The sequence below is a fragment of the Myiozetetes cayanensis genome, unplaced genomic scaffold (assembly GCF_022539395.1).
Source record: "Myiozetetes cayanensis isolate MyiCay16 unplaced genomic scaffold, myiCay2020 scf5-8, whole genome shotgun sequence".
In the NCBI taxonomy this organism is placed as follows: domain Eukaryota; kingdom Metazoa; phylum Chordata; class Aves; order Passeriformes; family Tyrannidae; genus Myiozetetes; species Myiozetetes cayanensis.
Window position 1 is genome coordinate 22,380,938 of NW_026087742.1, and position 25,800 is coordinate 22,406,737.

A 25,800-nucleotide genomic window follows, 5' to 3' on the forward strand; every position below is an offset into this window, starting at 1 on the left:
GTTTCCTCACCTTGCAGACAGGTTGTGCTGACAGGTGCCATCCTCTAGCCAGGTGTCTTCACACCATTTAACTGGGTTAAAAAAAGCTGTTCTGTGTGCTAAATTGCTTCCTCACTTCACAAGGCGTGAAAACCTTTTCTCTCTCTCACGTGTCCATGCTTCGCTCCTTCTGGGGAGACAGATGGTCTTTTTTATTCTCCTTAAATACTGTCTCTGAGACAAATCAGGTCATGTAGAGCCAGGCCCACAAAAGGTTCTGAGGTGACTCAATCCTGTCAAATCAATGGGAGTTGGGCACCTAAACTTCTTTGTGAGTCTGGGCCCAAGTGACCTTGAATAACATCAGTGTGAACATACATTGTACTCCAGTCAGGAATAGTGCGTGGGCTGAGATGCATCTTAACCCCACAAATAGCACAGGTGATTAGTTGATTCAGCACTAGTTCACCTAAGTAACTGAAGGACAAATTTCCACACATATCTTACTGTAGGTGTCATGAGAAAGGAATGACTTTGGGCCCCTATATCTTTGCATATGGGGAACACTGTTTGTTTGTTTTCTTGAGAATTGGATATCATATTTCCCTTGGGTTGTAAAGTGAATTATTGGTAACTGTCAATGGTCCAATTGCTGTCCAGGCTTTGGCCAGTACTGATGTTTTCTCTGGTGAAAGATGTGTAAGTGCTAAATCTGGGCTTACAGGTTTCAGAAGTACACAGGTTTAAGAATACTGGGAGATAGCAGTGTGTATCGAAGGGCTCTAGGATTCAGTGTCATGTTTAAGAGGAGTTCCTAACTAAGGACAGAAAAGAGCAGGATACCAGGATGATGGCTGACGGTATAGCAGCCAGATCCTAGGATGAACACTAAGGAAGTGGATACATGCTGTACTTTGGAGGGCAGAGAAACACCAGGTAAAGGAGAGCTATAGAGGGGGGCAAAGGAGGCCATATAACATTCAAGAACCTTTTAATGTAGCAGTAAATACTTTTTTGGTGTCTCCATCCCAGCATTCAAAATACAAAACTATATGTTTATTTTTCCAAGGCCAGGCAATGAAGTACACCACAAGAGACAAGTGGACAAATGTTGATCAAGGACCAATGCACTTGGTCCCCTTCTCTCTTTGCCTGTATGTGGCTTCAAGCCGCATGGAACATCTGGAAAACACCTAGTTTCTCCATTTCTCCTTTCCTGAAATATCAGCATGGGAGACATTTAAAAGGGTCTGGACATTATAGTAACACTTTCTTAATTCTTTGCCATAATCTGACTACCCTGTAAGCTGTGAGTTTGGAGACAGAAGGTGAAAAGATGGCCAGAGATTAGAAGTCTTCTTGTGGTCATGGCTCCAGGAAATTTCTACTTTCCTGGTACCTAAAAACTAACCTCTGCCCTACCTGTGTCTTAAACATTAATTTCTTATCTCCCACTCTCTCAGCTATGTGATAGCAATGAAAATCTCACTTACAGGAACAGTCTGCCTAGGAAGGGATGTCCTAGAAACCTGGAGGTGTGGCAGACAAGCAGATGGAGATGGTGAGAGGATCATCCCTCTAGGACTAGAAAAATGCCGTGGGCTGGGTAGATTGAGACATAAAAGCCTAACAGTGTGTTTCATAAAAGCAAAGCTTTGCACAGTGTCTTCAGTGGGTATGTGAAGAAGGTCTGAATGAAAAAATGGACGTTTGACTATGTGTGTCCCTTTAGATATCCATTTAGCTCTGTATCCACCAACCTCAGTGATTTCCAGTCCTTCTGCCATTATAGGATCTATGATTTGTTTCACACTAAATGAAACAGAGGACATTTGTTTTGTGTAAAACAGCAATACATTGCATGTACTCTTACAGTATCATGATTATGTCAATATTAAGTATTAGTATGAGTTTACTTTACACAAAAGTGTGGAAATGAAGGGGGGATGTGATGGAATACTAACATGTGAAACCTATTCTTGCCAGACCTGGTTCCTAGCTGGGAACTCTAGATTCCATACAAACACTGGTAATAATAGTCACTTTATTCTAGCCACAATGCTACAACCAAGATGTAATATACGCATGGGTGATAGATAAAATGGACAGATTTCTTATTTTCTACTGACATGCTTTTGAATTCATCCTTGCAGGGCTGACTCACCCTTTTAGCTTTCCAAGGAAGACAAATTGCTTTCCAGGAGCTTTGCTGTATACAGGTTATTTTTGAGCGGTTCCTTAATTAAGGTTTATCTGCTGTGCACATAATCCACAGATAAAAAGCCCTTGGTTTTTCTTTTGTGCAAGCAGAAGTTTTCCGCTAAACAACCTGTTTCTCACTCAACCCATTGTTATACAACATGATACACATATTGTATGGATAACCTGTCCTATCCTAGCTGCAGGCCAGAAGAAAAGTAATTTTTGATGACTGGGATGCTTTTGTGTGAAAGAATTGAATAGAAATGGGATTCCTAAGGACCCAGTTGGCACAAACTATTAGTACATTTCTTTCATCCATGATCTTAAACTCCACCTCTACCCTAGTCTCACGTTTCTTATCTTTCGTGTCTGAAATTATGCTGAAAGCACGCTGTTGGAAATACATTTTGCAGCTGCAAAACTTGGGATCTGGCAAAGACTCAAACAATGTCATCCCAACTGGAATAAGAGGACAGTGATGTAACTGGAATAGCAAAGGAGCCTTTTAACTGTCGTGCTGTAGGTGCAGGTGAGAAGGTTTGGTCTGACCTCTCTGGGCAGAAGTGCTCTCCCATTCCCTGCCAGGTCAAGGACTCTCTGGCAGTCACAGCTCTCTGTAGGCACTGCTCCCTTGCTGCCCCCATGGCCTCCTGCTAGCAGTGGGAAGCAGATAAATGTTCACAGGGCTACAGGTAACAGGGTAACTCCTCTGGAGTCAGTCAGACATGCAGCAGATCACAACTCATAGTAGCTGTCCTGGTTGGTGCAAGAGGTACGTGGGACCTGAGAGCAACAAGGCCAGTGGCAAGAGAGATCTCCCTTCAGTCAACGGTTTTCATCTTTGTCTAGGGAGTACCAATTTTTTTTCATATTCACTCATGGTTTTGCAGGAATCAGGCATGGAGACTGGAACTTTAGGGTCTTTCAGTTATGTCTAAATTGTCTTTCCAGCCTCCCAGTCTTGTGTGCTGAGACTAGCCACAGTCCTTAGGGAGACACAGTCAAAGCTAGGGCATCTAAGTGTTATACAGTGCTATAAAGGAGTCTCTAATCTATCTTCACGTTGCTGTGGCTACAGTGTAACGCCAGGAGACTCAAGATCTCCTTAAACCAGCTAGTTCAGGTATTAGGTAAGGTTGCCACAGCAACACAGGACTTACTGCAAGCTGCAAACTTGTATAAGGAACAGGATGGATGACCCTGTGTGAGCTCTACACTTGAATAGTTTAAAGGTATTTACAGTTTGTTTCCAACCCCCTTGTGCTGAAGTAGTCTGAAAAGTTTACCCCAGATGCTGAATAACACAGTGTTGAGTTAGCTATAAAAGAAAAAATATGAATACATGAATGGTTACGGCATGCTAGTGTCTGCATCGTCTTTGCACATAACCTTCACCTGCTCTCTGACAAGCTGAGACAAACATGAAGGACCACTTTCCATACAGTATCACTGAATGCACTTGGGGAAGGGTAGACATAATGCTCAGATGGGCCCCTGTGATTGGTGCAACAACCATTTTACCCCTGGGCATGGTCTGGAGCACGAAAACTCCTTGTGCAGAATTAGGTATATTGATCTGTTACGTGTTCTTTCACAGGCTTACTGCAGAAGCATCCTGGCACCTAGTCTCACTCCCAGACTTCCTGCTGTGTACAAACCCTCTGCATCTTTGGGGCAGCTCTTTTCCTTGATGATTTGGGACTGCTCATTCCCTGGCCATGGTACCCACTCCAGGAATGGTGGGCACCAGTGGCATGGGGGATCCTGTGCTCACTGGGGACCCAGAGGGAGGTAGTGGGTACCATCTCTGGCATACTCACACATGTGTGCCTGACTCTGCCTTGTGCTGTGGAAATGACCTTTTCCAGTCCGTTTCCCAGGGATTGCTGCCAGTGTGGCCAGTCCTCTCTCCCCCTCCAGAGGCATGGTGTTTGCAGTGACACATGTGCATGTTGCAGTGGCTTCTTCTCCCTTCTTTCTGCCTCACTTTTATTGAATGTATTTATAACCTATCCCTTCTCTGTGCTCTTCTGGTCTGGAGCCTTTCCCCAGATGGCACATCTTGGTTGCAGTGGCCAAAACAGTGGTTCCCTCTTCCCACCCAGAGTAAACGCTTCTATCTTTCTCCGCCAACTTGTTTTCTTTGTTTTCTGACCTGAGCCAGTGTTGGTAAACAGGTGCAGACAGCAAAGAGGCCAGTGGCTCTGCTTCCACGTAGGTCTTTTGAATGCTTCCCAATGGGAATATTAATAGAACAGTGTCCTTTTATCAATATGCAGCTGAGCTGTTACTTGCCCAAGGGCTGCTAAATTATTGGGGTGAAGAATGGTATGTCCTGTAGATTCAGTGGAGGTTTATAAGCTGAGCATTATCTCTCTGCAGCAGACCAGCATAAGGCACAGGCTCTGTTTTGGTCCCATTTAAAACTCTAATGCACGATTAAAGTCTGAAAAACATGGGGAATGCCTGTTCTTTGTTACAAGGCTGAATTTCACCCAATAGTCAGAGAAATAATAATAGTCTACTGAAATTGGAAAGACTGATATTAATCTGCCTATTAATCCTTCAGTGAAACCATGAGTTGAGAGCAAAGGCAAAGTGCTTGGAGTGCTTGCAGGCAGGGTGTTTATGAGGACTATATCCTGTGAATATCCGTGTGTGTCTGACAGCACATAACTGCAGTGGGGAGGGCAGAAATACTATTCTCTGTTGGCAATCCTGAGCCAAAAAGCTATAAAAGACAAAGCACTTTGTGTCATTAGAGTCACACACCTGTGAAACAAGGTGTCATTAAAAAGAAACACAGAAGGCAAAGGTGGATTTGGAAGGACTGTGAAAATCCCCTTTGGGAGAGTGTTCTGAAAATGAGTAGGGGAAGAAATCGGTGTATTTCAAAATGGATGGGAAAACAAATCATGGGCATAGAGACAACCCATCTGGTGCAAGCCTTTCCACACAGCCAAGATGCTCTCAGCATTGCTGACGGAGATGATGAGGGGCTTTAAACTTCTTTTACAAACCTCCGACTGGAGGTTTGGCTGGAGACCTGAGTCTGTCCAGCCTTAGCATGAAATCAGAGCTACCTGGCTCCAAACCCATACTAAATGGAAAGGCTGCTTTGAAACTTGACACTGGTTAGCAGGAGGGGAAGGTGGGACATTCTCAATAAAATCAGTGATACACCTGAAGAAATCTTATCTCCCTTTTTCTCCTCTGCCTTCCTCCCTTGTTCTTCTTCAAAGGTTGAAAAAAATGAGGACGGAGACCAAAAGATTGAGCAAGATGGCATCAAACCAGAAGATAAAGCTCATAAGGCAGCCACCAAAATCCAGGCCAGCTTCCGTGGACACATAACAAGGAAAAAGCTCAAGGGGGAGAAGAAGGGAGATGCCCCAGCATCTGAGACTGATGCTGCCGACAAGAAGGAGGAAGGCCCTGCTGGTGGAGCGGCCGAGAACAAAGAAAGTGAGGCTCCCACTGCCACAGAAGCAGCTGCTGACAGTGCCCAGCTGGAGGAGGGCAGCAAAGACAGCAGCGCGCCAGCGGAGGAGAAAAAAGGGGATGGAGCCGCTGACACGGGCTCAGAGCAGCCAGCCCCACAGGCTGCCACTCCTGCTGCCTCCTCAGAGGAAAAGCCCACTGCTGCCGCTGCCCCTGAAAGGGAAAGTGCCACTAAAGCTTCCACTGATAACTCGCCGTCCTTGAAGGCTGACGAAGCCCAAGACAAAGAGGAGCCTAAACAAGCCGACGTGCCTGCTGCTGACACCACTGCCACCACCACCCCTGCCGCAGAGGATGCTACTGCCAAGGCAACAGCGCAACCCCAAATGGAGACAGTGGAGAGCAGCCAAACCGAAGAGAAGACAGGTGAGTGAATGCCTCGCTGGGGAATGGGCCTCTCCAGAAATGGATACCTCCCTTGGTCTGTTGGGGATGCAAAGTTGGCCAGCAGGAGCTGGTGCAGGGATTAGACTAAGAGTTAACAAGGGAATTCCCTTGCTGGGTTTTAGGGGTGGGGGGAGATTAATTTTCTTGCTTAACACCCTCTTCATTGCTTCCTGTCAGCTTTTAGAAATACAGCACCTCCTGTCAAAGTTCCTGTTCCCTTGGATGGAGGTGCCATCCAGCCCTTTTTTTCATGGTGGCAGGAGAGTGTCAGCCAGTTGGGAGGCTTGCAGGAACCGGAGAGAGCTCCCCAAGCTCTGCATATGCTAAAAATAGTGATGAACTTTCTCAGTCACACTAGCACAGACCGCTCCAGTGGGGCATCAAAACAGCCCAAGCTGATTCCAGCTCACTGGAGGCTTCTAACTTGAGCTGAAAATCTCACAAGACAACATCTCTCTCATACTGAAGGAGGCCATTTAGCCTTGCTGGTGGAATGGTCAAGAAGGAGTCAAAAGAGTCTTTCTTCCAACTGCTTGTGAATGGGTGAGATTCTTAGTACATCCACTTTCTAGTCAGTAACATTGTTTTATTAGTAGGGCTTACAGTTTAATCCACACCAATACTTTGAGCTTCTCTACTTGGAGAATCCCATGACAGCCATGCTTGCATGAAGCTTTTAGTCATGCCAGCTGGTTTTATATTGTAATAGGATCAGATGGAGAAAGGGAAGATTAAAGGCCCTGACATCTCAGTGAGTGAGGACAGAAGAGAAGGTTGAATGCCAAGAGTCACTCCAGGAGGTGTTTTCAACTCTTCTCCCTGCAAAGGGGTGAAAAGTTTCAAGAGGCAAAAGTGGGCATTTTTGACAGAGGTATATTGTTACAAACCATAAAGAAGAGTTGGTTTTGAATTGTAATACTGAGCTGGGCAGAAAATGAATCAAAGAACCGAGAATATTTTTCTTTCTCGTTTTTTACCTTCCTTATTTTGTCAAAGAAAAATAATATAAACAAACCCCCCATAACATTGAAGGTAGGCACCACATGAAACTCAGTTAAGAACCACTGCCAAGTAAAACTGGCCTCCCCATTTATAAGACACTCAGCTGTACAGGGCATTCTGCATTCAATAGCTTTTTGGGTAAAAATGTAGCATAGCACCTTCATATTCATAAACAGCTTTATGTAAATATTAGAGAGCCTCAGAGTCCAGTCTTGTACTTACTGATGTTTCTCCCTAATTTAATTTGGTCCAGTACTTTCCCTCCACAAATTACAACTCCCACTCTCTAATTAGACTTCCAAGCTTCATAGCTAATTGTGAGCTTCAGGCTACTGTATTCCTGCTCAACAAAGTGGAGAGATAGGAAAGAACAGGTATCCAAAAGGACAGATTAAGTACTGGGAGAGGAACTCATGCAGAACATTTATGATTTAAGGTACGGGCAAGGGGAGCAGCCATCAAGAACATGAGTCTAAACTGATTATACACAACTACAAAGGGTTGCTGGTTTTACCTCTGCTCATTTATAAGTTCCTAGAAATAAGCCTTGAAATTGCATTGTCCCTCTTGGCTTTTTGTTCTCCAGGTCTCAAGCCCTTTGTTCTTACTTTATGTGATAAGTTGAGTGGAAACATAAATGTCGTGTCATTTCTGAAATATAATTCTGAAATATAATGCTGCATGCTGTACTTGTGTTGGTGTTATACTTGCCAAAGGTATAAACATCAACGTCAAAAACAGGACAGAGTGAATCAGTGTTTTGGGGTCCTCTGTACACAGGATAATGAATGTTAATTACCTTTTATTTAAGGCTTGGGATGTCTTATTCCTAAACAGGAATGATTCTGCTTCGAGTTAGCATTCCATTTTTATTAAGATTAATCTGCTCTAATGGATAGAGGTAGGAAAATTATAGTTGCAGGCTACTTCATTTGCTTAATTTTACCGATTTTGAGTTGCCACTCATCAAAGAATGGTTTATCTCTATGCAGTATTCTGAATCATTTTCAGATATCTTCCCCATGCTCTTGTTGGCTTTAACATCATTTGAAGTGGCCAACCATTCATGGCCACATTATTTGAAGTGGCCATTTAAATGTATGATTTAATATGCATTTGCACATGATACTATTACCTATGTAAATATCTATACAACAGAATAAGCTGGAAAATCTACAATCAAATATATATTTAAAAATGAGTTTTCAGTGGTTGAGTGTTAAAGACCAGTATCTGCATCTATTTATACTTATTCAGTATGCATGCAATAATACTCAAGCTTAGCAATGTTTGCTGAAAGCAAACATGAAAGGTATGTGGCCAGAGTCAAGCTGATAGCCTCTTTAAAATGTTAATGAATATAGATTTTTTCTCCTGAATTCCTATTCCAGTATGATATCAGCCTTCCAGTCACAAACCTGGACAGCTGGCTAAGTGTCCCCAGAGTCATTCAAGAAAGAAAAGCAAAAAAGATTAAATAGGTCTTCTTGTCCATCTCTCTGAGGATGCAGAGCTGTGCTCTGCAATACACTCTACAGCACAATGTCCACAATATCAAGAAGCTTCTACTTCCTTAAAGAATATTCCTCTAAAGAGCAGAATCACATTACAAAAGCACCCACAGACAGGAAATATTTCTTTACGGAAAGCCTGTGTTATCTTTTTTACTATCTTCATCCTGTTACTCCCTCTCATTTCTTTAAACCTCTCTGTTTCTCTCTTGGTACTTACTTTTTCCATAGACTTAAAGACATTTGCCATGTCTCGACCTTTCTCCCAGACATCCCTCAGCTAATGCAGCACTGGTGGTTGCTGGCATGGCTGTGATGGTCATTAATGAAAGAGGGAGGGCTACCAAACTTCTGCCACTCCAGCACTCTTCCGGCCTGGGGACAGATCCTCTTTCAGCTTCAACAGTCCCCTTGGCTTTCAAAGGTCATCTCTTATCATTTCTGTGATCGAAGACTGGCACAGTAGTGCGGAGTGTCAGTCTGCCAAAAATAAATCAAATTGGCTCCTAGCCAATGTCATCAGTTGGCTGGTAGCCATGGCATGCTTGGCTGCTACTACCGTGAGGCGCGCCGACCATGCTACTTCTGTGCAGTGATGTTCATCTGCCTTGAATTTTACTACAATGGCTGTTTCGTCTTATCTGTGGATACCTTCCCCAGTGCAAGCATGAGCAAAAGGCAAGGGCATTTAATTTATATCCAGATGAGATTTTTGCCTTTGTCCAAGGGCAGGATGAAAGAAAGACAGGAAACAGGGAAAGGAATAACTAGCCTGATAAAGACAAGAGCACAGTTTTTAATGCTTAATATTTAATGTTTTTGAAGCGGGGGAGAGATGGAGTGGTTCTTTGTACCAGTAAGTAGTTCCCTTGACAGGGTTCAGCTCCCCTTGTTATTCAGTTCCACGTACTCTATCTGTTGGTAATGGCTTAGGAAATGACTTCAGGCAACTGTCTTGTATCCAGTATTAGTTAGTCTGGAACCACAGGCATTCCCAGTTGTATGGTAGGGCAGTTTCTAAGCAATCCTCAGTGTACCAAAAATTAGATGGAAAAAACAGATGGATTCCAACCCGGGTAAGGCATGAAATGAGTCAGTGGACTTTGTTCAGTGGCAATGGAGGATTGATACAAGAAGGACAATCTCTTAAACCTCTTCCCCGGTTTTGGTGGATGACTAGCATGGCAAAAAGTTGTCTTCTCATTTGAGCTTCTTCTCATTTGAGCTTCTTTGTCAAGACTTAGGTTTATGGGTTTTCTTGTTATGATCCAACCTTTGTCTCTTTGTGTTGGTATTATTCCTAGAGAGGCTTGATTATATGCAAAACTACTCAAAAGGATAAAATTTAAATGTGGTAGGGGGGAGTTTATACATTACATATGGATGAGGAGGTGAGACTTATTCTAATCTAGGTTTCATTGGCTTAAATCCAGAGAGTCTCCATCAAAGTTACTGGAAAGAGTCTATGTTAGTGCAGCTTTGAAGTGAGATCAGCATCCAGCACAGCAGACTATGGAAGAAGATGGGCTACTATGTACTTTACGGGGAGGAGACAAGGTGAATGTCACAAAATGTTAGATTCTCTTTGTACTTTCACAAGTTTTCGAGTTTCGCTTCCAAATTTGGCTGGCTCTTACATCAAAAGCACTCTCATTTTGTCAGGTAAGAATACAACAAAGCCCAGGAACGTCAAAGAGTAAATTGTGCCTAAGGAAATAAATGGATCTTCTTTTGTTGGGAAATGAAGAAGAATGCTGTTTCCTCGTTGATGAAATAGCTTTACAGTGGAGAAGCTTCACAGCTGAAATGAAAAATCAGCCAGGTGACAATTGCTTTGCATGTAAGTGGACCAGCAATTCCCCCAAGGCCCTGTATCCTGCAAGCAAGGAGCACTGGGAGGCACAATCTTCACTTCATTTCCTCAAAGGGAGCAAGTCCCTGTGGATCCTTTTTCATGGTTTAGAATTGAATCAGTTCTTTGTTTTCAGTTCAGTCACCATACTGATGGAAGGATAATACTTGCTGCACTTAGGGAGCACTGGCTGTATAAAGATTTGTGAAGAGACACTGTCTATTGTCTTGTACCAGCTAGAAGGTACAGCCTAAGCAAGAGGATTGCAGTTGTGTGACTTGGAATTTCAGTCTTGTCCCATGGGTAGCTGGCATGAGGCAGAACAACCTCACTGCCATTCCTGTTTCATGGAAGCTTATCTCTGCTGCTGCATCAGGCAGCCAAGGAAAGCAATGCAAATACAGTAGTCTTCCCATGACTGCCCCAGAGAAAACAACTCAAAGCGAGGATGCCAGCACTTTCTTGTCTGCAGTACTACTCCAGCAACAAAGTAAAAATATAAATACAATTTAGATGACTTGGCACATGCTGGAGTATGAAGTGTATGTCTAGTCCTCAGTTGCTCTGAAATTTTTAATCTTTGCATTGTGTCTACATGGCTATAAGCATTGTGTAGGTATTTTACAGCCAGGTTTGCCTTGGTGAAAATAGCCATGTGAGGGGCAGGGTCAGAAAAGTGTAATGTCAGAATTTTCCTACACACAGTGTGCTACATGTGCAGGATTTCCTCCACTGTTGCAGTGAAATACCGTCTCTTGTCCCATGTGTGCCTCAGGTCTGCTGCTTCCTAATGAAATGCAGCTTGCACCATATAGATGGGAACTATACTAGTGGGCTAGTGGTGAAGCAGTACTTGACCTCTTTTAATAAAATCTTTGGTGACACTAAGCATATGTACAGATGAAAACGTGTGGGCTGACTCTGGATAAGCCTCTTGAGGAAAGAAGGTTAAGCACTCTTGGGACCTCAGTAAGAAATGCATGGACACTCAAGGCTAGTTGACTGGCTTATTTGGAGAAGGGTGCAGATTATAGAAACGGTGGCAGCAGTCTTTCATCCCTTCTGATGATGGGGACAGCAGCTGTTGCAGTATCAGACAAGCCCATCCTCACTGATCATGGCATGCTGCACAAAGTTCGTGTTCATGGAGGGGGTTGGCCAGCCTCACTGTTTGTCACATCTTTATGGTATTCTTCCAGCAGAACAAAGGTATCAGCCTCAAGCCTATACAATATACCAGGGTTTGCTGAGAGCACTGCACTCTTACGCGTCTCCACAGGAAGGAGCTCCTATGAGCCATACGTACAGATGATATTGTTTAGGGCAGTGCATACTAATGTCATGTATGTGCTCATGTTGTATGGTAGTCACTCATGCTAACATGTGGTGCTCTACAGCCAAGACCAGTGGTTAAACTCCACCTAGGTTTTGCTCAAAATCACTCTCTCATTACAGTGTTTTTCATGAAGGCTTGCTGCATCTGCATGCAGATCATGTTCAGAAAATGCTCTGAAATCTCCACATGGGAGGAATGCTTTCTGCCATAAATGATAACCAAAATTTCTCCTGAGAAAGGCTCAAATAGCCGACCAGTGAATAGTCTAGACAGACAATGAAATTCAGGTGGCGACTGTTTGCTGTATCTGCCAGAAGTGCTCTGCACTACTGCCAGTGTCATCTCTTTACACTAGGATCAAGTAGGCTGAACTTTTCAGATAGATATAAGCTTGCAGAGTATCAGCTGGGATTTACAGCTCCAAGAAGCAGAACTTTAAAAGTAGCAGTACTGACTCCGTGGTACAGGTGGCTGCCAAGTGCAGAGGAAAAGGATTTTGAAAGTTCACCAGGTCGGCACAATCATATTAGTTAAACATTCCTCAAGAGCTGTATAATAGGTGCATTAATACTGGATTATCAATGCCAGTGCAGTGATCACTTCCAACCTCTGTGGAAATTCCATGGACTCTGGCAAGGTGAGGTTGTACTCACAAGGATCCATGCAAATAACTGGTAGAGAAACACAGAAGTTGCCAAGCCAGGTCAGACCTAACATCCATTTATTGTACTTCTCACAGTAGCTAGCCAGAAATACTGCCATGGGCAGATCTGGGGTAAACTGCCTCTCTACTGCTAGGGCTCATCACTATCCTCTGCTGTCTAGGATTTAGTTTAACAGGTAAAGCATGAAGTGTTATCTCTTTTGATGCTAATATAACTGCAGCATTATATGGCACATATATATATATATATAAAAGTAGATAAATATAGATATAGATATAGATAGGTGTAGATACAGATATAGTATCTGATTGACTTAGTGTCAGCAGCTTCCTCAAGTCGAACCAACTGTACAATGCCCATAAAGTTCTTTGACAAATTGGCCACAACTGCCTTAAATATCTTTCTGTACTTGTGCCACATCACAGAAAGAGCAAAAGCTTCTGATGTCAATGACTTTATGTCATTGATTATTGTATATAGCATCATATGGTATGTATTTATGCACAGAGGGCATAGTACAATCACTCTTGCTGTTCATCTCTTTCATGAAGAAAACAAAAGCAGTGCTTTCAGTTGCTTTTTTATATGAAATTATTCCTATGCTTTTTAGGATTTTTGTTGCTTTTCTCTGCACTCCCTTTAAATCTGCAAATCTCCTTTATGAGATGGAGTGACAGATACTGTTCACATTAGTCCAGAAAAGGGTGTACTTCTACACACTTATTTCCAGAAAAGCAATATTTTATCCTTTTTCCTTCTCATCCTAGTTGTTATGCACAGCAACATCTTTGCCTTTTGAAGACAGCTACCCAATGAGCATCGATGACTGCAATGACTTGGGAGTTCTCCTCTTTGTAAAGACACTGCTGAAATGTTTTGTTCAGCCATATGATAATCTGTGAGACTGGGGAATGGCCAAGAGAGCCAAGGAAAATGTAGGCAGTGACAGAAGGCTTACAAGTCAAGCTACTGGCATCAGCTCCATGGAACAGTTTCCACCTCCAGTTCTGAAACCCCCATAGACCTGTGAAAGACCATATTACAGCTCAATTTGAACAGGTCTCTAGACATAAGTTATTTCTCAACACCACATTCATGCTGCAAGCTTGACTTAAAGAAGGGCTTCCTCGTTCCCTAGCTTTCCTTTCTGTTTGTGTGAAATGTCTTTCACGCAGAAAATAGAGGAGATAGATACTTTAAAATAAGGTGTGTGGGAAATCCAAATGACGGAGAGTACTGTTATCATGTGCTTAGCTGTTCTCTGAAAGAGAGTCCAGTCTGGTTTTGCGGGTTACTAGAATTGCAGCTTTCTTCCTAGTTCTGTATTCCCTACTAAAGGCTCCTTTTACATGTCCTTTAGCTCTAATGGCCTGTACCATGTAAAGAGCCTTAGCTCTATCATCACCAAACGTGAATGTGATCTGTGGAAATGCTTTTTTTTTCTTTCTGTGTCCTTAGTTACATCAGTGTCAGCATGGGACACTGGAACAGAACGGAAAATCTCAGCTGAGATCCTGGCAGTCAGGAGTCCCTGTTGGACACCTGCCCTTTGCAGTGCTGAGAGTAGTCAGGAAAAGAACTATGGAAAGCTGGACAGTGTCCAGAGATATAAAGGAAAATGTTCTTCCCCTAATGACCGGAAAAGTGAGACTCAATGCTTCATGCAAATATGTCTTAGATAAAGGTCATAAGGTCCCAATTATCTACCGTTCAAAGAACCATACACTTTCCAGCTGTACCTTGAGGCAAGAGTAAATGAGTCCTCTTTTCATTATGAAAGAAAGCAGAAGGTGGAAGACACTATTCAACCTCTCCATCTTCCTTCAGCAAAACACTGTAATTGGAAATGCTATTAATGATAACTGGATATTACCTGTAACCTACAGGGCTTAATGAAGAAGAAAATCTCTCTGACATTTGGAAGAGCATCCAAATCTCAGCGCTAAAGTGGTGCAGTGCTACAAAACCATAGCTGACAATGCATTGCATGTATAGGGAAAGGGACAGGAGAGGATCAGCAAGAGCTGTGACCATTATGAAGAGGATTTCCCAGATTTTGACAAAACTGTCTTAGCAGCTGTGAAAAAATGTTTTAAGGACCTTACTTAATAACCATTTGAAGAGATGGAAGATGGAATAAGGTGAAAGTAATTTAAAGTTGGGATGGCGGCAAGTACTTTTAAAAAGTACTTTTTAAGCTGGAGGCACACATTGATTTGGAAATGACAAAAGCCTCTAAGAGGGAGGTGTGAATGCAAGCTTGTGTGGACTAGGTCCATGACTAGGCCCATAACTCCAAAATTTGTAGTTTTCCAATGATTATAGGACTCCATTTCCTTACTGAGTGTGGGCTTAGAAATGAAAGGATGCGTATTCCAGCTTAGACATCCTGTGTTACCTACCCTACTTACCTAAGGCTAGGATTTCACCTGTGATTTCAGCATCAGTGTCATAAGCAATTCAGAGTAATCTTCAGTCATCAGTGCTGAAACAAGGGATATGCCAGAGGAGACCAAACTCTGGGATGGAGCCTGCCTCACTGCACTTCAGAAAGATGTGTGAGTTGAAGGAGTCTGTGGTCTTAATCGTAGATCTGCTCAAAAATGGTGTCACGTATGTTTCTTCCCCTGGAAGGGACTCAGGGCAATATTGTTATATTGGTCTTCTGCTTTCCCTTGTTGTCAGAAGAGATGGAAATCCCCCACGTTCACAGGGTCTGATCAGGGGATTGCTGTGAGTTTACCTTCAGTAAAGCTACTATAACTTATAGGAGCAGCAATTCTGTCTGGCCCTTTGTCTACATTCTCAGTCTGTTATTCAACTGGTACACCAGAGATACAGATGGTGGAAGGAAGTAACTTCTTTATTGCCAAACACTGAGCAGTCAGGAACGTCACCTAGATCTTGCAACTCTGTGCCACACCTGCTCAGTCCTGAACCTGTCCCATGGAACAGCTCCTGTGTTCAGCATGGACATTCAGGGTGCTGCAGGTTTGCAAGAAGTGAGACTGGTGGGTGTTTGGAAGATGCCTCAGTAGTGCACTCAACAGAGACACAAAATGAGGAAGAAAACATGTCTTTGTCCCTCAAGGTAGAAAACGTCTTCATGGCTGAAGACAAATGACTGTGAGAAAGATGGATGTAGTAATGGATTTTTACATCAGAGAAGGAGAAAATTCCAGACACTCCTAACTAATGTACCATACAACTACTTCTTGTCCCCATTTCTAGAAAAATACATATACATACAAGTGGTTCTCCCAAACAGTGAGAGTAAAGCCTAGTTGCAGTGGCTGAGTCCTGCTGGACTGGAATTTTTCTGTGAAACTCTTTTTTCATTAAAGAACCCTTTAATTTTTCAAATGCAAACATAATATATCAGTACCAGGACTTATGGGATTTGTAGAGTAAAGCAGTAAGAGAAACCTTTACCTGCTTTTGAAGTATCTAGCATGTGAGGGTCAGGTACTCCCTGAATGGGACAGAAGACAAGGTGGGGCCATGCCTTACACTAGGAAGCTAAAATCCATTGGGCTGCTGGACAAAGCTTCCCCTGATCCCTCCTGCTGGAGCTATTCCACTTTGTATAAATTATTTATTATTTATTATTTGGAGCCAGGATGTGGATTTTGGTCTCCCCTATTCCAGATGAGTGCCTTCACCACTAGTCTACAGAGTCCATGTTTTCCTCTGGCCCAATGAATATTTAATGACTTATGGAAGTGGAACGGCTCCATCAGGAGAGGAAGAGTAAGAGAGACATGTTCATTCATGTGGATATCTCACAACATTGCTCTGTGACCAGCAGGCAAGACCCAAGCCAAGACCCAGGCAGCAAATAAAATCAGCTGGAGGACCAGGGGAGACATTATGAACACAAAATGGTGGGGTGCCACTTTCTATGCCTCAGTGCAGTTTCAGAGCAGTTTCAGAGCAGCTCAGGCCTGATGAGTTCATGCATCATACAAGACCCTCTTCTTCTTGTGACTGCAATTGTCAAAATGATGGTGGCCAAGCCTAAAGGCTGTTCCACCTTGGCTAAAAACTTGGGAACTCTGCAAGTGGGAGCTGTGGCAACTCACAGCCTCTGTGGACCCGTGCAGAGCTAGGCTTCATGGCAGAGTTTGGCTAAGCAATGAGATAGTGAAGGAGCAGCTGCTGCTTGGCCCTACAGCTGAGTCAGGGCTACCTTGGGCTGGAAGTGATAGTAAGGAACAGTCAAAGCAGTGCTGAAACACCCCTTGATGAGGGAGAAAAGCTGTGTTCTTGTAGAGTAGCTCAGCTAAGGGCCATCTTAGCCACCCGGATGGGTACTTTTTCTGCCATAGTGGACAGTACTGAGGAGCTTCAACTTTGCTGTTGACAATCCAGATACACCTGCTGCTCCGCAGAGGAGATGCAAGCTGGCCATGGCACAGCTGGCTCTGCACAGGGCATTTGGCTGCCTATCTGTGCCCCTAGGAGGTCTCCCCAGCATTTGCAGCTGTCCCACTGAATGCCCTCATGTCAAGGCCGAATTCATCAACTGCCTGATTGAGTTGTTATTGTGAAAAGCCAATTAAACCGAGATGGCTACTGTGGGACAGTCACATTAGTTTGCTTGGCACAGCACTCAGAGAATTCAAAGACTGGGAAGTCCCTCTCAAAATGGGAGCAATGGCTCTAAAAACTGGTTAAAAAAAACCCCAAAACAAAAAAAACACCAACCCACCAACCAACCAAACACCAAAAAAACCCCACCCCCAAATAAACAAGCAAACAAAAATCCCCAAAACCAAAAAACCAAACCACCAAACTTGCCAGATTTTATTTAAAATCATATTTATTGATGCTAGTTGCTGCCACCTTCATAGGGAAGACTGGTGCTGGCAATAAAAACATTCATGAATGTTTTTATGGGCAGCTCCTCGCTTCCCTGCATTCTGTGCAGCTTGGCTCTCTGAAAATGGCCAGTGCCAGGCTCAGGGCTGCCCTACACATCCTTTCCCCGAGAGCTGACCACTCACTGAGCAAGCATCACCACATCTCTGGTCACAGAGACTTCCTGGGGCAGAAGGGGTGACTACGCAGCCCAACCTCCCATCTGCAACCAAACTGTGGCTTTTTACCTCCCAATCCTTAAGCTTTCTCATGGGTACCCAAGAGATGAGGCTACAAACTGAGGAGGATCTGGCCTTTGCAGGATGATCTGGGGAAAGTTTGCAGCGCACATCCAGTTTTGCAGGACAGATGCTGTCACCCCTGATCTTTCCATCTCTGGAGGGCTGTGATTAAGCAGTCCCAGACATGGGATTTCTAGAAGATGTGAGGGTTGTTCTGCACCAGTAATGCCACTTTGTGTTGTCTCGAAGAGAGGATTTCCCCACAGGTGCTCTTAGTTCAAAATGCATCTCCCACTGTCTGGGCTCTCAAATCTCCTCCAGTAGAAATGAAAAGCAAAGGCTCCCAGGAGCTTCACTGGGTACAGAATGAAGCCTGAACTGCCTTCTAGAAAGCAGTGTCAGTGTTTCAGTGCCTGTTCTGCATAAAGCACATTGGGATTCTAAGGGTGTGCACACCAGCTGTGCTTTTGAGAAATATTAGTAATATCTTTGATGCAAAATGCTGGTGTTGTTGATGTTGCAACTGCTGTAGACAGTTATCAAGAAGATGGCTGTGGAAGGCCTGACAACAGGCACTTAATTAATTTCAGAATCCAATTTACAGAGCCTTGGTGTACGATGATGGACAGAAACAAACTAATGATCTCTAAATGAAATTTCTCCTTCATTTAAACACAAAATGGGAGGATGGCAAAGGGAAGAAAAAGAGACATTTTATGTCCTCTCCTTGATTGTAATTCCCTGCCTTCAGCTAGATCAATATCATTTCTGCTGGAGATGGAGGCTGCCTCTGGTTTCCATGGCAATGTGGTTGTTGGAGGCTTGCAGGCTCCATGAATCCCCAATTTATCAGTCTTCTAGGCTTTAATAATGGAGACCAGCAGTCAGGCAGCTTATGAATGGCACATGTCTTTTGGGCTGGGGGAAGGGAGGCAGGAGCATGGTTTGTAGTAAGGGCTGCAGCAATTTGTTTTCCTGCCACCGACAGCTGAAGGGGGAGGAGTACGAGGGGAGGAGCAGTGCATTAATTCTGGATGCACTGAAGGAATTTCTAGACCATTTTGCCGCAATTACAGAAGATTTCCTCCTGTAGTTTCTTCTCCCTGGACAGCCTTGCCAGGGAAGGGGAGGAGAGCAGCCGCACAGCTGGTCCTGTGTGAGGAGGTGGGAGCTGTAGATGGAGAACCTAAAGGCTCTATCTGCGTGTTTCCTTCCTCTTCTTAACCCTCTTTATTTCAGGATCAGCAGTGCGTGAATGCCAGCAGTCTGCCACAGTTTCAGATTCCTTTTTATCCCCCTACTGATCCTACCACAATTGCCAGGCTGATCAGCAGAGCTGTAAGATGGGCAGACCTCTGAGGACCTGATCTATCTGTCAAAATTCTGTCACTTGCTGTGCTATTCTCTGTGCATCTGCTAGGCCTCTCCAAATCAAACCTGCATCCCCAAATGCTGTAACCTTCCTTCCCTGAATTAATTACTTTTCTAGGAAGGTCCTGGCTGTAGAACAATCACTATCAGTCACTTCAATAAGGTTCAATAAGGCCTGTATCTACTCTGGGTATTTCCATTTCCTCTTATCTTTTCTCTGATTTCCCCCCTATAATCTCAGAGGGCAGTTGCTCTAAAGAGGCTAAAGAATAAATGAGTGTCTCTTACAAAGACTTTGTTCTTCTGTCCCTTCACATGCCCTCTATTTCTCAACCATCATCCAAAACTTTACCCAGCAAGGGAGAAAAGATGGGTGACTCAAAAGAATGCTGTTGCATGAGATGAGGACATCCTGTTTTCCAACACATATGCCAAGGGCAGCTGCCAACTGTTATATTCCACAGCTGGAAGCAAGTTAAAACCTCTATTCAAGCTGTTTGAATCACAAGGTATTTAAGGAATTCAAAAGAGCACCCTTTCTGGTCTCCAGGACCTGTGTGAAGTCAATACGGGCAGGGGAGGAGAGGAGTAAAGAACATCTTATGGGTAATTTCTTCTTTAGGATTTCCTCAGGTGAAAAAATGAATGCTTTTCTTCTAATTGCCTTCCTGTGATGGCTCGGGGAGTATTGCTTAGATTGCTGCACCCCCAGTTTTGGGTTGAAATTAGGACTTCATGGAATGTCATAAATAACAGGGTCAAGGCATCATACCTGTGAAAGTGTGGCTGTGTGCAGAATGACTGGTTAAGGTGATGGAATGAAAAGCCTCCTGTAAGGTGACTCAGCCTCCTGGGTACACCACTGGCTCTTGTGTGACTACAGACCAGTTCTTCATATTTTGCTTATTCTAAAATGCAAATAAAAGCTTTTTCTTTCTTCACTGGGGTGCCACAAGGATAAAATACCCCCATGATTTTTAGTTAGGCTGTCGTTGAGGTGATGAAGACCATATAAATACTTACACTGCTGGCTGCCTGTAGCATTCTGGGAAGGTGACAAGGGAGACAGCTCTTCATGTTCATGAAGGTGTGGGTTCATCCTAAGTGTATGACCTGGATATTATATACTGTTTTATCACATAGGTCTGATAAAATCTTGATACTGTATCTAAAAAGATCAGTACACTACCTTGCTGGAAAGTCAAGCAGTGGATAATGAAGAACTGTCTTTTGATGTCTTCAGAGGCATCTTTGACTCTGGGTCATCTTTGTGGGAGACGGAGGGCCTGGTAGCTTGGAATTGCTTCTGGACCAAGCCTTTCTGGTTCATCAAGGCAGCTGAGCCACTTAAGGTGCATCAGATCAGCTCTGACTCCAGCTGATGGCTGGGGAAACACTGCACAAGGCACTTCCCATTTCTCCCCTTCAAGGTCCCTGGCTGTGAAGACCATGGAACATTGGTAGGAGTCTGTTGAGGTCACAGCACCTTTGATTCTGCGTGGTAGGAAGCCACTCAATACCAGTGTAAAACATCTGCCTTCAAGGCACTCTTATCTCCAAAGAGCTCTTTTACCTTGCCTTTGGCCAGTGTACTATGCAATCTCGCACTTGCCCACAACTTTCTGGTGCGACAAAGCATCCCCACAGAAGCACTGTGACGAATCACACTGGCCCTGTCCTCCCTGGAGCTGCCTTTGCTTGTAGCTGTCAGCACGGCTGAGAGTGGTATTGTCTGAGGAGATCTCACTGTCTGAAAACCAAACCACTCTGGTAGTCTTCTTCCAAGCCTAGCTAGATTGAAATTACCAAGTTATAGGTACAGTACATAGGAAGTTTGGGACAAAAGTACTGGTAATAGGCAGCAATAGATGAAGAGTCAGCAATATGACTGTAATTTTTCTCAGCCTCCAGGCCTGGCTGCATCCATGAATATGGGAAGGAAATGGCAATGGACGAAAGAAGGAGAGCGCCTTCTTTCCCATTCTCCAGGAAGGAAAAATATTTGCAAATGTAGCTGTAACAGGGTTAACACTTCACATTCACAAGGAACACCCTCCCTTTTCTCCCCACCCTCTTCCTCCATCACTCCCATTTCTCTGGAGACCTCACTGCTCCCTCCTGTCAGGCAGATTTGGGGAGTTTCCGTGGCAACCCAGCAGCTGGTGTCTAGACACTGAAAGATGCCTTGCAATGGAGCTGTGAGCCTGAGTCCCCTCAGCACCCCCTCCCCACTGCTGCGCACCCTGAGCATCTCTCCCACCACTCCTTCCCTTTCCATCTACTGTGCACATGGATGCCAATGCAGGGTTGGATTTCCACGGTGGTGCTAGAGGAAGAAAGGCACGAGGTGAGATGAGAGGGAGAGGAAATCCCTAAGCCATTGTCTCTTCAGCTTGACAAAGCGCAAAGGCATTGGGTGCGACAGAACTGGGGCTGGATGTCCTCTGAGGATTTAGCAGGATCAGAAAAAGAGGCAGCTGTCCAAGCTTGGACCGAAGTTATCAGCCATGGGACTTGCAGAAGTTGTTTATTTTCCTCTCTGCTGGAGCAAGTGAACCATTCATATATGGTTCTGAAACAAAGATGAGGTGGTCTAGGAATAGGAGGCTCAAGCTACCATGTATTGTGGCCATATCAGCCTTTTTGGTTTAACCTTAACAGTCTGCTTTGCCTGCTTCTTTACCTGGACCTCCTGCCTGCTACAAGCACTGGGGACATTCCTCTCTACCATGTTGTTGCAGGGTTTGACAAGGGTATGCAGATCTCCCAGGTGCCATGTGCCCACCAGGGCCCCCAGGGCTCACAGGAAGCAGGTGGCACCCTGGGTCTGTCTGTAGCAAGTGAGGGATTCACCAGGAGTCTGGGAGATGTCAATCCCCTTGACCAGACACAGCTACTCACCTGAAATACCCAATTCCTTCATTTCCCAGTGTTTTGCTGGGGCAGTGTAAGTCTGCCAGTTTTCAGAAGCAGTGAGCGGGGAGGGCGTAGGATTTTAGCACTGCATATGACGCATCGTAGGGCTGACTGCAATGGGCTAACATGGATCAGGAAGAGAACTGTGTAAGCAACAGCTCTGAACCTGACGTGTGTCTTGTTTCAGCAGTCTCAGACCTACCATCGTCTGCCTGGAATAGGCTTCTGGCTGGCTAGAAGGACAGATGGATTGGGACAGATGAATCAAGCTGTGAAGCCTGGATCCAAATCTGGATCCAAATGTCATTAAAACTAGGAGAGACTTAGGTCAGGGATTTTAAATGGAGCCTTCCAGTGCTCCTTACCCTCCAAAAAACAAAGTCTTTAAGCAGAGTCATCTCTGGGGCAGATAAGATCTGATTATAACAGGGCAGAAAGACCCAGATTAATATTCGGGAGCAAAGTGAAGACTGGATGAGGAACAGGTTTTCAGATCCATCTCTGCCCAAGCTGTAGCTGGCAAAGGACAGAGAAAGGAGGGAGCATGAAAAACACTAGAGAAAGAGCAGTGTCTGCATAGATCTGGGAAGTACTTTAGCATGAATGCACAAGAGAGTTCTAGCTGCACAATCAATATCAGCAATAATTATGCAAACAGAGAGAGAGAGAGAGCAGCAAAAGCAAAATCCCTTCATCTGTATTAGAATCCCAGAGTGTTGTGCAATTTCTCTTCTCTTGGCATTGGCTGTGGTAATTTAAAGATCTGCAGTGAAACAGAGACAAAAAGGAAAACAAAACCCAAGCCACCAGCCACAAAAGAAATGATCATCAGAGAGGTTGCTGCTACTATGGTCATAAGCTGATGTCTGCTCTGATTTAATTAATCTTGGCAAGTCAGACGGGAGCTGGGCAGGTCCCAAGAGACAGTGTTTTACCCGGAAATCCACTCAACCTAATTTCACTAATGTAGGGCAGTGGAGGGACTTGGAGAGGAGCCTGCACACTCAGCCATTAGAGCACAGCGTAGGCAAAGGCAGCTGGAAGTACCACCATCCAGCAAAACTGCTGCTTGCGTGCCTGCTTCAGCTTTGCAGCAACCAGAGCTGCATATGTTCCAGCCGTTTGCTCCCCAGCAGGGCTCACAGACATGACTCTCACCCTTTCCAGGAAATAAATGGAGTGCTGAGGAGCAGGAACCCTCTAAGACCCTATTTCAGCAAGAATCTATAGTTCATTCCATAATATTACTCTTCCACAGGCAAGGCTGTTCCCTAGCAGGTGCCACTTGGAGCTGTAGGTATGAAGCATCTCTCTGACACAGGCACTGCAGCCAGGAAGCAAACACCTATCAGCCTGTCCCACCACGCTGCTTTATCCCTTAAACAATTCTGCAGTCACAGGTTAAGGTTTGTCTGAGGCTGCCCAAAATGTTTCTCAACTTGGCTAATCCATCCAATTTGCTAGGTGGAAGTGAGATTGGTGGCAGCTCAGCTCACAGATGCCTGTCTCTTTGGCAAAATTATCCCATTCTACAGGATGATTTGGACTGCAGCATAGCTTTCCAAACACTGAAAAAAAGCAAACTAAAATCTCAAAACTGTGTCTACAGGGGTGGGTCCACAGGACTGGAATAACCAGGAACAGTGCAAGTGATGACTGGTGTGCATTAAGACAACTGTAAGGGTGATGATTGCAAGCACCAACTAGGTGGGTTTTGTTGATGGTTTGGGTTGTGGGTTTTTTTTTTTTCCAACTTTTTGGCCTAGCCATTCTTGCTTTATCCTTCAGGACTGAATTTATTTTTGGCCCCTCCTCACACTTCTTTTCTTTATATTACAGCTCTGCCTCCCCTCCTGTTCTGTTTCCTCCATGTGTGCACATCTTATGTTATCATTTTGTGAGTTTGTGTCTTTCCTTTTGCTCTGTGGCTGGAATGCTCTAGGACAAATGTGGATGTTTCCATTTTGGCTAGTTACAGATGTAGATGTTCCCAGGCTGCAACTCCTCTTGTCCTAAAGTAGGTATCTAAACAGGACAGGTTAATAGAGTCCTAGAAATGTGATGTTTATTTCCACTAATTAGAAAGGAAGGAGGGAGTGAGAAGATCAGCTAGAGATGTAGATGTCTGCAGTTAGGTGAGATGTCTGTCCCCTTTGACCTCAATTTTCTCATTTCATGGTCTCACCATGAGCATACTGATGCCCAAATCGAGACTCAGATGAAGAAATAACTGACTATTTTGTTCCCTGCTTGTTTTGTCCCTTGCAAGGACACAGGGGACTCTGATCTTGCAGGAGGAGAGTCTCACAATGCTGGCATGTTCAGAAGGGAGGCAGCTTTAGACAGGTGGAAGTTTGGGTACCCAGGGTGAAATGCTTTTGTTCCTCTAGCAGGGGACAGCCTGAATTCTCGTCTGCTTTTTTGGTCACCTTTGCAACAAAGTGAATGTAAGATACCAAGGCTGTGCAGTTCTGTCTACATAATGGTACCTGTTCACTACAAACCCACAGGTGCAACAGCTCAGAGTTCAAAACAGTGGATGATAAAGATTAGTATTGAATAAAAAACAAAGTAAGAAATATTCTCTCTGACGTATGGAATCCCCAGGATAGCTATCTACTAATCTCCCCAGGGATACCTTGCCCTCCTTTACTGGGACTCTGAAAACTAGGCTGTAGAAGACCCCAGAGAACACACTGGAGAAATTGCCTGCATCAAACAAACTGGTGAGTCAGATAAACTGTCTCACTGCTCGTCGTGAATCAAAAACTGCTATTAGCTTGCCCTGATGTCAGTGGGGTTGTGATGCATTGCTCCCACTGCACAGAGTGAATCCTCTTCTTTCTGATGTGGTTTAGCAGTGCCAGAGCTTGAAATTTATTTTTTTGTGCTGAATTCTTTATCCTTCATGATATTACTTCTTGCTAAAGTTCATTACTATATAATAACACCAGGTTGTTTCTTTTCCCCCATCCCAAAAATCAATAAAATGCTGCTAAAGCTGCTAGGAAATAAGATACAGCTTAGCAGGGTGTAGCAGTACATAGAGTATTTCCCCTTATTGCTTCAACAACACACAAGAAAAAAGAGGGAGAGCGATTCACTGAATTTTGTGTGATAAGTCCTACTCACAAAGCTAGACTTATTATTTATACTTGTGGTATCCACAGACCATCATTTGGTTTGTATGATTCCTCTCTCTTGACTTGAATATGTGGTGAAGTGACTTTAAATCATTCCTACTGCTCCATGGCCTCAGAGTCAGTCCAGGCTCTTTCATCCACAGCAGAAATCAGTGCAGTTTCTGGGCTGCTTCAGCAAAGAGTCATCTGCCTATCGCTGTCTGCTCCCCAGAGAAGAGTAATGGGGACAGTGAGGCACCTTCGTGCAGTTCCTCTGCCAGCCAGGGATCTCTAGGCGCCACGGGCACTCCCTGGAAATTAGATTTGCCCCTGTGGTGAGCTAACAGGGAACAAGACATGGCAGGAAAATGTGTTTCAACCTGCTTGCTTATCAAGCAAGAACAGCACGGAAACACTGTGATCTACCCCACAGCACCGAGGTTGCCAGCTCCCCCGCTTTGAGTGTGACCAGATTTCCTGCCCATCCCTCCAGGACAACTGTCAGGAGCTTACTAGTGTAGGAGCTGGACCCCACTTTCAGCTGCTGATGCAACAGGGGCATCTGTGTGGCTCAGTGGTTCGTACGTCTCGGCCAAGGCGCTCGGCAGCACAGCAGTGTGCAGGACCTCCCAGCGTCTGTCTGTCCTGTTCTTGCTGCGTTACGGGCCCGTCTGCTGTGCTGTGCTGAGGAGGCTGTGGGACTGCTGGCTTAAACCTGTGCATCTTTTCAGTAGCAAGACACAGAAAGTTTTAAACACAATGCAATACAGCGTCAGGGCTTGTGTTCCTGAAGACACATCACCTGTTCTTTGCTGCTCTTTCACTCATCTTGCATTTACATGTTGAAAAAACCC

The 25,800-nt window shown here is 44.4% G+C and overlaps 1 protein-coding gene across 1 annotated transcript in view; it reads left to right on the forward strand.

Moving 5' to 3' along the window:
• GAP43 (growth associated protein 43) overlaps positions 1 to 25,800 on the forward strand; it is a 58,887-nt gene that overhangs the window by 24,624 nt on the left and 8,463 nt on the right. The window contains exon 2 of the mRNA XM_050331878.1: positions 5,424 to 6,048. Within this exon, the coding sequence (XP_050187835.1) occupies positions 5,424 to 6,048 (625 nt within the window). The remainder of the gene's footprint in view (positions 1 to 5,423; positions 6,049 to 25,800) is intronic.